The following is an 11,975-nucleotide window of genomic DNA, read 5'->3' on the forward strand; positions in this document are numbered from 1 at the left end:
GGAAAGAGATGGGTATTTTTACAAGTTGGCGAAAATAATACACTTACATACATTTAATTTTCACGAACCCAGTTCGTCCCTTTTGGACTCTACAAAATTCTTTCCATTATTCCCGTCGGAACTACCTTTCAGTATTGCTTCTGATTGACAAAAACAATTGAAGTTCAGTTAAAGTACATATTCAATACATATATGTTGCTAACGATGTCGTGACTGTCTATTTAACTATGTATGTATTTCATGAACAACATTTGCCTGTGTCTGTGGCAATAACAACAATATTGGTCCAATTAAAATGCATTGTCTGCTTGCAACTAACTGTTCAATAATTAAATTGAAAAATATATCAAATATTTTAATTCGATTGCCTTCAAAACGCAATGGTTAATTTAATTATCATTGTAGTGAGATCAGTTGACGAGTTAGGGCCATGCAAATTGATTTGATTGCAGGAGAAATGTTGCCGAGGTTTCTGTTGCTGCTGTTTCCGTCGATGTTGCTGATGCTGTTTCTTGTCGGTGCGCATCATTTGATAATTAGGGCCAGTTGGCAGTGTCGGTTGTCCAATTTGACATAAGTAATGTACCGATAGAATTTTGTTGTGACATGCAGATCTAGCACTGAATAGCTCTTCCATGCAGTACAGTTATTATAATTAACTTATTGTTATCTCCAGAACTTTACCGAAGATATTTGACAGGCGGTATACACTCGTGTAGAAGCCTACATTTAATTCACCTTGTCTACTTATATAATTATTCTTATATACATATTGTTTATACAATAACCTTTATTCTATAGCGATTAAGCTACATCGATATCAACGCTGTGCTATCCATGACAATTAAACGAGACACCTCAGGCGTATAATTTTAAAGCTATTGAGATTTAATATCAAATTAAGGAAGACGGTAAAGTATTTTAACTCTTACACTCGATAGATCCTTTTGATTGGTAAATCGCATAATTAAATCGCTTATCACCTTGGATACTTCTCTTGTTAGCTAAGTTTGTCTGTGGCCTTCCCTTCTTGCACTTCTATGAGTGGGCAGCAAAAGGCTTTTCAGGTTACTTAATGGAACCTCAATAATAATGTGCATCAAGTACGAAAACAATACTGTGAAACCGAACACGCCCCAGAAACGAAGCATCTACAAATAAATTAAAATGAAACTGAAAGATTAGATGATACAACCAAAACTTACCAAACTGTAATTACTAAAATAGGTGCTTGTTCGTATAACGTTCACATTGAGAACCACAAACAACATATGGAATAGGTAAATACAATACGAGAGTTTAGATAATGGCTGCCATAAAGGTGATGATAGAAAAATATTGGCCGGTCCACCACAGCCCTGCGTACAGGCAAAGACTACCCAGCACAGACCCAATAACCACGCTATCCGAGAAAGGGTTAAATGAAAGGTTTGCTGCAAATGGGACCAATTTTTGGCGAAACAGTAGCTTTTAGAAAAAACACTGGTCAAGAGAAGGCCCAAACTAATTAACCATCCTAGACAGATTATAATGCGATGCAATTCGTAGCTCCTTCCGCGATTTATGTGCAAAAAGGAGCCACAGAGTAATCCAATTAAAAATGAGTGTGTGAGGCGAAGTAGTCCAAGTTGAGGGGGGTTCGGTAATACCTAAAGAAGAAATTTGGCGAATTTGAACTTTCAGTTCTGTATAATATAATAAAATTGACAACTCACATAATATAGTGTGCAAAGAAGAGACATACAGCCAGTAATGAAATAAGCACCATAATGCCAACAACTGCCTTTTTACCCCACTTATAGAGGGCAATAACTAGAGGAACTGAAACCACATAAAGGTGCATATCAGCGGCTACCAGATACCAGGTGTGAGACAGACACTATTGGATGTAAATTAGTCTAATATAAACAACATTTGAAACAAAAATACGTACAATATCTTTTCTGCTATAATTTTGCACATACAACAAAGTCTTGTACCATGTCTTTTTGCAACCGGCATTATAATCTTCAAATCCTATGAAAGGGCCATCTGCCAGCAGGGGAAGAATTTTCATGTAGATTGGTATGGAAAATGCCAAAAGTGGTGTAAGACGTAGGTAACGATGCAGATACAACATGAACACATTTATATTTCCCTTAGATCTGCAGTATAATTTCTTTAAATGTTTATCAAATAACTATAATCAAAGGCATACTTCTCAAAAGTTCGCATGCTACAAAATACCAACAACAAGCCGGTGATAAAGAAGAAAGAGTCGACAGCAAAAGAAAATCCGAAAATTTCTGAGAATATCGTTTTAGACCACTGCAAATTTAAAGAACGGCCTGAGTTACTTAAAAAAGGATCAAGACACTGCTCTCACCTGCAATATATCATCTGAATTTTGAATGGCCATTGTTGGATGTGGAGAGGTGCGACCCAAATAAGAGACATGCAGCGCATACCATGAATGCAATCAATGACATTGGGATTTAATTTGCCATCCTCAAAGCGGAATAGAGAACGCGAGCTTGCTCGAGCTGAGAATACTTCGATAAGTGTAGGAAGTTGCATTGAGTCCAAAACATAATCATATAATGTGGCAAGTAGAACAAGTAAAGCCATTATAAACAAAATTACTCTAGTAAATAAACAAATAAAAAGGGTTAATTTGTTTTCCATGATCAGGATGACATTATAGATACCTACATGGTAAATATAGTAAGACCATAAATAGGATCTCTTTTCGCTATCCTGCAAGTATATTCATTGACTACTTTAAAATCATTACTAAGCTTTTGACCAAGGAGTTGATGAAGAAGTCCACGAAGCAATGTGTCCATGATAGCGGCCGCACATGAGGACGGAAAGCAGATCGCAATGCTCACATCTGCATTTAAACCAAGCAGTAGCTTGGGAACAGCCGCAAAGCAGTACTTTCCCGTTACACTGCCACTAGATGTAATCTCCTGGTTTATATTTACACATTCATCATAGTTGCCAAGATCCCTGTAGTTGCCATAAAGTACTCCAGATGGCAGCGAACCGCATGAGTCAATCACTGATTGGATGAATTCGAGCAGTTAAAATTTTCAATGATGAGTCCCTAGAACTTACTTTGCCCGGCCCATTGTTCGCTCGAGACTAGGCCCTTGATTAGCAATGCAAAATCAAAAAAACACTTCGAATTTTCTTCGATTAGTCTCAAGCTGGAGTCATCTTTTTGAAAGTCCTCAGTTGTGAAATTCTGTAAATAATCGACAAATTCTATTGCCAACTGCCGCAACTTAGTGACTTCCCGATATTTCTTTGGAAATTCGACTTCTTTTGTTACACTGGCGGAAGCCGCTGCCACTGTGATCCATAATAATAGCAACACCGCTTCGAAGCCCTCAAATTTCTTCATACCTTGTTAATTGATTGGTACTAAACTTCAAATTATACACAATGTGTCCGTTTATCCGAATCATCTAACGAGTGAAGAATTGTATAAGATTTTCTAAGAATCTATCATTTCGCTTGCCTATGTGTCCGTATATTTAACATAAGACGAACGGTTCCAATTGTCTTAAACTACTATAACAGGAAATTTTGATAATTACAAAATTTGGTATTAATTAATGCCACACAACATTTAGATTTAGCTTTAAAGTTAAGTTTAAAGTTCTATAGACTCTTGATTCCAGACTACTTTTTGTTTTAGAGAAACAATTTCAACGTCAATTTCAGTGAAAACTGAAATCTAGGTGCCACAGACTGACACCTTGAGTGATTTTCAAAGTCTACAAAGCCTACAAAGTCACTGTTTACCACCTATTGTTCCTATGGGAGCTATATGATATAGTCAGCCGATCTTGATCAAATTTATGTTAGCTATATGATATAGTGGTCCGATCCGGCTAAATTCGAGATATACAAACTGTGCAGTGTATATAAGCCTACATGAAAATTTATGTAGCTCCAACGGTCTAGAAGGAGTTTGCGTTGATCCAGACTGACGGACGAACAGACAGACGGACATGGCTATTTGAACATGTCTCGTTGTGCTGATCATGATATATGGTCGGAGATGCTTCATTATACGCGTTGCACACTTCTAACCAAACTTAATATACTCTTTTTGCAAGGGTATAAAAAAATTTCTGTGAAAATTCTCGACCTCCGGAACAGTGTGCATATATTTGAAAAAAAAAAAACGGTCGAACTGGTCTCAAATAATTAGTGTTAAAAATGGCTGCAGACGCTAGCAGTGTGACCTTATTGAAAATGTCTTTCTAGTGTTGGTATACTAAAAAAGCGTAAAACGAAAAGCACGTGTTTTTGGTAAAATCTTGTTACAAAAACGTATTAAAAATATTTTAAAATGGAAAATTCGTCGGACAATGTCAAAATTGAGGCCAAGCCACCCTCGCCTAGTAGTGAGAAACCGAAAGAGTATACAGTAGAGAAGGTATTGGATTGCCGTCTACAGAATGACAAGGTGAGTTGAAGGCATTCATTTTGCTGCGGAAGATTAATTTAGATGTGTCTCTAGGTTGAATACTTGCTAAAGTGGAAGGATTACCCCGAAAATGAAAGTACTTGGGAGCCGGAGGAAAACTTAAATTGCCAAGAATTGATACAAGAGTATAAACTGAGCTGCATAGATAGGGTAAGAGTACTTAGAGCAATTTGATGCAAACAATATATGGAAAATTGATATTGGACAGGAAAATGCTGCATCCAGTGGTGAGAGTTGTCCTGCACGCAATTTCGTTGCTGATACCCAAGGAGCGAGTACTTTAGTCGACGGGGCAAGTGGCAACAACAAATCCTCTCTTCGCAATGGCTTCGATCGTGGCCTGGAAGTTGAAAACATTTTGGGAATTTATTTCGATCAGAGTAAACAGCGCAAACTCATTATTAAATTCAAAGGTGTTACGAAGCCTGAAATAATCTCGTCAGAACTGGCCAATCAGAAAATACCACGAATGGTTATAGAATTCTACGCGAAACGCCTCACCTAGAATAATCTGTAGTAAAAGAATGGCAATATATTAAGATATATGTATGTAATTAAGAGAATGGCGAGATGAAGAATGCAGTTTTAATTAAGACTAGTTAGTTGCATATAGAATTTTAACTACCCCGCTAACTTCAATTCCATTATCTAATATGTTTATTCCAATAAAGTGTTGTTAACTGGTCAATTGATTCGACTCTTCCCTTCCTCTCCAATCAAAATGTTAGCAACTAAGCCATGGAATTTTGAGGTTCCACTTTTTTTCATAAAATTAAAGGAGTATTAATGTTTTGATGGCTTTCAAGTTATATCTGTAGCGAAAAGTTAAATTTGTTATTAATCTTATCCAGGACAAAAAACTCATGTCACGCAGTGTGCTTAATTGCTTTTAAATGGCATCTCGGTTTAAGGGAAAGCCACAACTTAACTGATTCAAGCCAAAAGACGAGGCGACAACGTCTGGAAAAGCTATGGTTATGAATGCTGGGGAGTGGCAGCCGGTTACGTCCATGCAACATTTGTTGCAAGCAATTTACTTCAACATAATCATATTAAATTTTTTCCTACTCGTTTAGATGCCGCACATTCTCGGTTCCAGCTAAAGTTCGAAGGGGGAGGGTCCGGGCACATCCTTTTGTCTGGCATTTTCCACCTGGTCTCAAGCCTAGAGTCTGGCCATTGCAAATTGCATACACACACCTGAAGAAGGCAGCGTCCTGCACTCACATGGAGGCAACAAGCCAGTCGGCAAAAGGCAGACGGCAAATGGCAGTCAGGGCCGACCAGCCAGCCTGCAGGATGCGTGTCTACAAAGCACACACACACAGCCAACTTTGTAAGCTGCAAGCTGACACCAACATAAACACACACACAGAGAGAGAGAGAGAGTGTATGTCGATGTATGTATACCTTTAGTGGTGTACACCAAGCTTATACTTTTTACATTCGGTCTGGTACAGAACTCTGTTACCTTTGAAGCCCACTCCTTGTGTATTTATTTTCCTACTTTTCCTTCTGCCTCCATCGGGAGCCAGGTCGTTGGCTTTTTGTCTCACAATCAGATGGGCGTTCTTATTTTCTTCCAGGCATTTGGACTAATAGCAAAGGCGTTGAAATTACATGCAGTTACAGCTGGCAGTTGTATGTAGCTTTGCTAACTCGATTTCCATTTAGTTTCCACACATTACTTTCTGGGGTTCAACCAAGTGCAATTGCCAGGGCTCATCCTACGAGAAGCATAAACGAAATGAATTAATATAAGTTCACTGTCCGAGTAACTAAAATAAGATCAATTTGTGGCATAGCCAAAATGAGGATCTATTTATAAGGTGTAATAAAAGGTCAAGAAAGTTGTCAGATTTAACGAATTTGATTAAACAAATTGTTTTATTTAAGACTATCATCTAATATGTAATACATGTCTATCTTGGTGATATCTTTATAGTTTACATATACCTTACTTGGAGAATGAGTCAAATGATTAGTCAATCATTAGTAACAAATTTGAAATAGAATGCTTTAAAAGATTGTTATTATACTCATATACTTTTATTTCAATTTAAAATTGTTTTCTAAAATAGTGACAAATTACACAGACCGACATGATTTTTAGTGACGGTAACCTGAGATGTGTTTTTAACTAATTCGGGTACTCTGATTCAGACTGCATACTCAGTTTTTGTTCATCACGTCCAGATTTTGTGAAATTAGGGGATCTAGGGTTGCAAAATAGGCACCCAAAAGTATACTATATAAAGTTAAAAATTGTTTTTCTACATTTTTAACGAATTGTAGAATTTCTTGTTTAAGAAAAATAGCTGTTGTTTGCCAACATTACTTATAAACAATTTGTTAGATGCATAAAATTACAATAATTCTTTAAAATTAACAAGTTGCAAATTCTTCCAATCCCTGTAGCATACTTTTTGGTTAGAATTTTACTCATTTTGGAACCATATCCAAAGTGCATGATAATATGGATGATAACAAAGAAACGCTCCTTTGATTTTGTGTAAATTGCGTTTAAATCATACCTAATATATTAATAGGTTAAAATAATAGCGTTTTGAGTATAATAACTTGTTTATATTATACTAGAAAATACTGAAAATGAGGCTATTTTGAATAACTCCAACGCATTTTTTCGAAATCCTGACGTGATAGGCAAAAACTAAGTACAGGGCGGGGCCAGCACCCCCAAATTACTATAAAAGAAATATTGAACTTAGAACACTTTTTCATGACCTCGAAAATGTCGGCCTGTGTTATTGATAAATATTTTATCAATTAAAGCACTTACCTAGATATAGATTTTCTTTCTATTAAATCTTCAGTGTAAACTAACACTAACTGTGAACATCATCAGATGCTGCATCACCCGTAGAACCTGCCACCTGCAAGAGACGTGCAACCGCCCTGTAAGCCCGTGTGCAAAATGTGTGGCTCTCGTTAGTTTTGTGAATTCCATCACTAAAAGGTTTACACATCAAAATGTACGCATACATGGCTCGATTCTGTAGTCCTGTGGTTGATACATAAAAGCGGATAAGTGGGTGAATAGGAGGTCAGCTAATGGGATGGCGGTCGGTGCTGTGCGGTCGACCAACAACTGCCCCAGCAACGGCAGACATTAATATGGTTCTGTGTACTCTTTTCGCAACTTTTGCTCTTAACATAAAAAGTAGCGCATCAAGCATATAAATGGGTAAACATTTATTGCAGTTTATTGAAAAATTGGCGGTTATCGAGAACAGAAGCCAGAGCAATGAAAATTTGCCAGTCCGATAAGCTTTTTAATTTCACACAAGAGACGAAGAGTGTGCGCTACAAACGAAATTATTGAGTTTATTTGGCATACTGGGAAAGTCCACAAAAAGATTAAGGATTACAATAAGTGTGAGGTGCTATTCAGCAGCCTAGTTTGAAAAGAAATCAATGAGAGGATCAATATTTTAAGATCATACTTTCAGTTTAGTATTGAAATTTCACCTTTTAGAGTTTCTTTACTGTTTTTGCTCTATCCCCTAAAATGGGAAACTTCAGAGGTTTCGTTATAAACAGATGAAAGCCAGCGCATTGGTTAAATCAGTTTAACCCTATTATATGCATAAGTGAAACAAAGTGCCTACCCGCTTGGCATTTTTGCCGCCGTTCCGTTTCACAATTCGATTGCTCGCTTTATTTATTTAACATTTTTATACTCGTATTTGTTGTATTGCGTGCCTGCACTTTATAACCATACAAACACACAGGAGTCGACTCGAATGGAGTCAGTGAACGGCAGGCTGTGGGGCGCATGCAGTAAATTAAGTCGTTAATATCTTGTTTATCATGGCCACCGTTGTTGCAGTTGCTGTTGCTGTTGCTCCTCCAAACATATGTTGACCAGGTCCAGGTCAGAGTAGGGCCTGGCCATACGTGACTATGTACATGTTAATTACATGATTTATATGCATAAATATATGCATTGAGCTTGATTTATGAAATTAATTAAAAACGATTTACGATGCTAACCGGCCTGGATTCTCTGTGCTTCTACAGCTGCGGCGTCCAGTCAGAGCTTCGTTTCGTTGAGCAATGTAAAAATTATGTTGCATAACCCGCAGGCGCATGACAATTACAGAAACTGATGCGAATAAAGATACCGATACACGCAAACGAACAGGCACAACCTCACACATACACATAGACCACTTAATCACTTTATCACTTGCAACAAATTTAGCCAGCGCCCTTTACGCACACACAAACACAGATACTTACACACCAAGACACGCAAAAGTTTCATAAAGATAATTCCATTTCATTTTATTGGAACAGACACGAATTAGAATTGAGTTTAGCTCTTGCTTGTGGGTTCTCTCACTTGCTAACTCATTATAACTGTTTCATTAGCACCCCCAGAAGCAGCAGCAAACAGCAGCTCCCCTCCTTTTTGGCCCACTCGTTTCACTTACACTGGCTGCGTGGAATTACTTTATTAGTCTAATTAAATGCACCACTTGTACGCAAAATGGCGGGTGCTAGCGGTTTGGCGAAGTAAGCAAAACAATTAATGAAATTAGCAAAAGTGTTTCGCCTCAGCAGCAGTTTAGCCATCATCCATTCATTTTTTTCTGTCTCTCTGTCCCTCACTCTCTCTTTCTAGCACTCTTTAATTAGTGTACCTAATTAATTGACAGACGGATTTCAATAGAAGTCATTGAAACAGATTTAAAAGATTGAAATTTTGTTGAAAAATATTTTCCACGTCTGTGGTCAAATATTCTCTACCTTTCGCACCATAATACCAATCCTCTAGACACTCCGCACACACACACCCCCTATACACAGTTTTAACCGCAGCCGTAGAGCTCTGCAACGACATCAACGATTATGGCGCTAGCAGAACCAAACCCGAAACCGAACCCTGAATACAACCCCAAGTATGCGGACCCAGAATATATAACCAAAGGATTATGTTCGCACTATGAAATCCTCCAACTGACAGGCGTGGTCTTACCTCAGCCCCGCATATACATGTACAGTGGTGGTCAGCGGGTTAGCCCCTTTTTTTTTGTTTGATTTTAAATTTGATTTTCTCGGCTCCTAAGAAAGTTAATGAAGAAATTTTTTCAGTAATTTGTTGGTTATTGTATTTAGATGATGACACGTAATTATTGTCATGCCAGCTTTCGGCGTTTTTTTTACAGGTGCGTTTGAAAAAAAATAGGCCCCCCAAATGCTGGCCATTAGTTTAGCCCGGTCTTTCCAAAATCTTTAATATTATAGTTAGACATGTGTATTCTTTGAAGAAGTTGTAGATCTAGGTAATCTAAGATAAACTGCATACCAAAAATTTTCATTTTAGCCCCAGTATTTGTTTTGGGGCCCATCGAAATTTCGGGATTTTGTATGTAATTCTTGAGGTCTCTTTGTTTGATGACGTTTTACGATACCAATTTAAACTAGAGTAATATTTTCTTATTCTAAGTATTAAACTGAATTGAATTTCCCGTCAAATGATACATGTTTCATAAAAATCCGACAAAAATTAGATTGATTTCATCGCCCATACTTTAAAAAAACTAGGTAAGCAAAATTTCCCACACATCCTCCATCTCTTTCTTTGCACGCATGTATGGGAAATTTTTTTAATTTATTTTACCTGGTTATTTTTTAAAGTATGGGCGATGAAATCAATCTAATTTTTGTCGGATTTTTATGAAACATGTATCATTTGATGGGAAATTCAATTCAGTTTAATACTTAGAATAAGAAAATATTACTCTAGTTTAAATTGGTATCGTAAAACGTCATCAAACAAAGAGACCTCAAGAATTACATACAAAATCCCGAAATTTCGATGGGCCCCAAAACAAATACTGGGGCTAAAATGAAAATTTTTGGTATGCAGTTTATCTTAGATTACCTAGATCTACAACTTCTTCAAAGAATACACATGTCTAACTATAATATTAAAGATTTTGGAAAGACCGGGCTAAACTAATGGCCAGCATTTGGGGGGCCTATTTTTTTTCAAACGCACCTGTAAAAAAAACGCCGAAAGCTGGCATGACAATAATTACGTGTCATCATCTAAATACAATAACCAACAAATTACTGAAAAAATTTCTTCATTAACTTTCTTAGGAGCCGAGAAAATCAAATTTAAAATCAAACAAAAAAAAAGGGGCTAACCCGCTGACCACCACTGTATATATGTACATACACACACACACAACACACAGGCAGAGAGGGACAAACAAAGTAATAAAATTCCTTTTCTTTTTCACTGGCAGCCGTTACTTTTAAAATATTTACACATATGGGCATAGGCCGAAGTATCGGCGAGGCATACAACATACAGCATGTGGCATGCGGCGTGTGGGTGTTTATCTGCGTTTGAATGTGGTAAATGTTGCATGCAAGAAAAATGAGCAATTGCAACAAAAGTTGTGGGTTTAACTCTCTGAGAGAGAGTAGACAATCTTTGAACGCAAAATTCTGAGATGGGAAAAAAAACTATGGCAAAAACTATCAAGTTTTGCGGTTCCTTTTTGCAGTTTCGGGCCAGTTGGGATTTTATAAGCCAAATCTATTTACTAACCATATATAATATCAACTGCGACTAGTATGCCAGAGTGTAAAAAGGTTTTGAGATAAGCCGGCACACACTCGGTCCGAATGGAGAGCCACTGGCAACCACACACCTAGGACCAGCAGTGGGAGAACCAAGGGAAAGCAGAGCTTGCAATAAAATATTTTTTTAAAAACAATTTCAGCTTGATGCCATAGTTGGTAAAGCAACTCTCTTTCTGTCCTGTCTCTCTCTCCGTCTCCGTCCCCGCCTCTTTGCATCTCGGCCAACTGTATGTAACTTGGTTAATCCTATTGATTTTGATTTGCATACAAATTAGAATGTGCAGACGCAGTTCTAGTCCCAGTGAGAGCTCTATATAGAGCAATATGCCAAAAGGATTTTAACTAAAAACTCTCCAGCCGGGCAGTCAGTAGAGGAGCGAGCAAGAAAGTTGAGGCACAAAAAGTGTTTAACATGTGTACAACCAAATCCTGTGGAGCTTAAGCTTCTTATGGTGTGGCATTAAATTTCAATTTAAGCTGGACGTTTGGGGCTGATGCCAATGGCGATGGCAGCTGAGAGAGGTGGAGTGGTTGGGGTTTCCCCCCCTACAACTTGGAGGTGCTTGTGAAGCGACGAAGTGTGAATGCTTTGTGAAACAATTAGCATCTTGCTTAATTGTTCATAGAGAGAAATCAAGAGGGAGAGAGAGAGACTGACTAAGGGAAGGAGAGAGAATGAATGGCAGGAGAGGAACAGCATGTGTGTACATTGGGTATGAGCGTGTGAGTGTTTGGTGTAGAATTTTAATATATTTTAATGGGAAATAAACTGAGCTCATGTAGATTTTGCCACCGAAAACTCCCTCTTTGGCTCTTATAAAAGAAAAATATGAAAAATGAAATTTAATGCGGTGCAAATGCTTCTTAA

General features: G+C 37.6%; 2 protein-coding genes across 4 annotated transcripts; one reads left to right on the forward strand and one right to left on the reverse strand.

Moving 5' to 3' along the window:
• Window positions 1-329: 329 nt before the first annotated feature.
• LOC6650133 lies at window positions 330-3,687 on the reverse strand. Of its 3 annotated transcripts, none has more exons than XM_047009351.1 (9): window positions 3,100-3,687; window positions 2,692-3,043; window positions 2,366-2,623; window positions 2,198-2,307; window positions 1,934-2,144; window positions 1,716-1,851; window positions 1,206-1,649; window positions 933-1,151; window positions 330-878 (listed from the first exon to the last, which is right to left on the reverse strand). In XM_047009351.1, exons 1-5 carry the CDS (start codon window positions 3,386-3,388, stop codon window positions 2,128-2,130), a joined length of 1,026 nt encoding a protein of 341 aa, XP_046865307.1. In that variant the 5' UTR covers window positions 3,389-3,687; the 3' UTR covers window positions 330-878; window positions 933-1,151; window positions 1,206-1,649; window positions 1,716-1,851; window positions 1,934-2,127. The 3 variants fall into 3 exon arrangements, with proteins under 3 accessions (XP_046865307.1, XP_023036122.1, XP_023036124.1); XM_023180354.2 differs by having other exon boundaries at window positions 1,716-1,879; XM_023180356.2 differs by lacking the exons at window positions 1,206-1,649; window positions 1,716-1,851; window positions 1,934-2,144; window positions 2,198-2,307.
• Window positions 3,688-4,256: 569 nt separating this feature from the next.
• Window positions 4,257-5,171, forward strand: LOC6650134 (heterochromatin protein 1). The gene is made up of 3 exons (XM_023180563.2): window positions 4,257-4,462; window positions 4,517-4,633; window positions 4,692-5,171. The coding sequence occupies exons 1-3, from the start codon at window positions 4,346-4,348 to the stop codon at window positions 4,986-4,988; spliced, it is 531 nt and encodes a 176-aa protein (XP_023036331.1). The 5' UTR covers window positions 4,257-4,345; the 3' UTR covers window positions 4,989-5,171.
• The last annotated feature ends 6,804 nt before the right edge of the window (window positions 5,172-11,975 follow it).

Source organism: Drosophila willistoni, chromosome 3R (assembly GCF_018902025.1).
Source record: "Drosophila willistoni isolate 14030-0811.24 chromosome 3R, UCI_dwil_1.1, whole genome shotgun sequence".
NCBI lineage: Eukaryota > Metazoa > Arthropoda > Insecta > Diptera > Drosophilidae > Drosophila > Drosophila willistoni.

What these genes read in the sequence shown, in the direction of transcription:
- LOC6650133 (XM_047009351.1), bottom strand. Translation starts at nt 3,388, where the DNA reads ATGAAGAAATTTGAGGGCTTCGAAGCGGTGTTGCTATTATTATGGATC. An exon ending in CGAACAATGGGCCGGGCAAA is followed by an intron (nt 3,044 to 3,099) that starts GTAAGTTCTAGG and finishes TCATCCAATCAG; the next exon opens with TGATTGACTCATGCGGTTCG. An exon ending in GGTCTTACTATATTTACCAT is followed by an intron (nt 2,624 to 2,691) that starts GTAGGTATCTAT and finishes TTTATTTACTAG; the next exon opens with AGTAATTTTGTTTATAATGG.
- LOC6650134 (XM_023180563.2), top strand. Translation starts at nt 4,346, where the DNA reads ATGGAAAATTCGTCGGACAATGTCAAAATTGAGGCCAAGCCACCCTCG. An exon ending in GCCGTCTACAGAATGACAAG is followed by an intron (nt 4,463 to 4,516) that starts GTGAGTTGAAGG and finishes ATGTGTCTCTAG; the next exon opens with GTTGAATACTTGCTAAAGTG. An exon ending in AACTGAGCTGCATAGATAGG is followed by an intron (nt 4,634 to 4,691) that starts GTAAGAGTACTT and finishes GATATTGGACAG; the next exon opens with GAAAATGCTGCATCCAGTGG.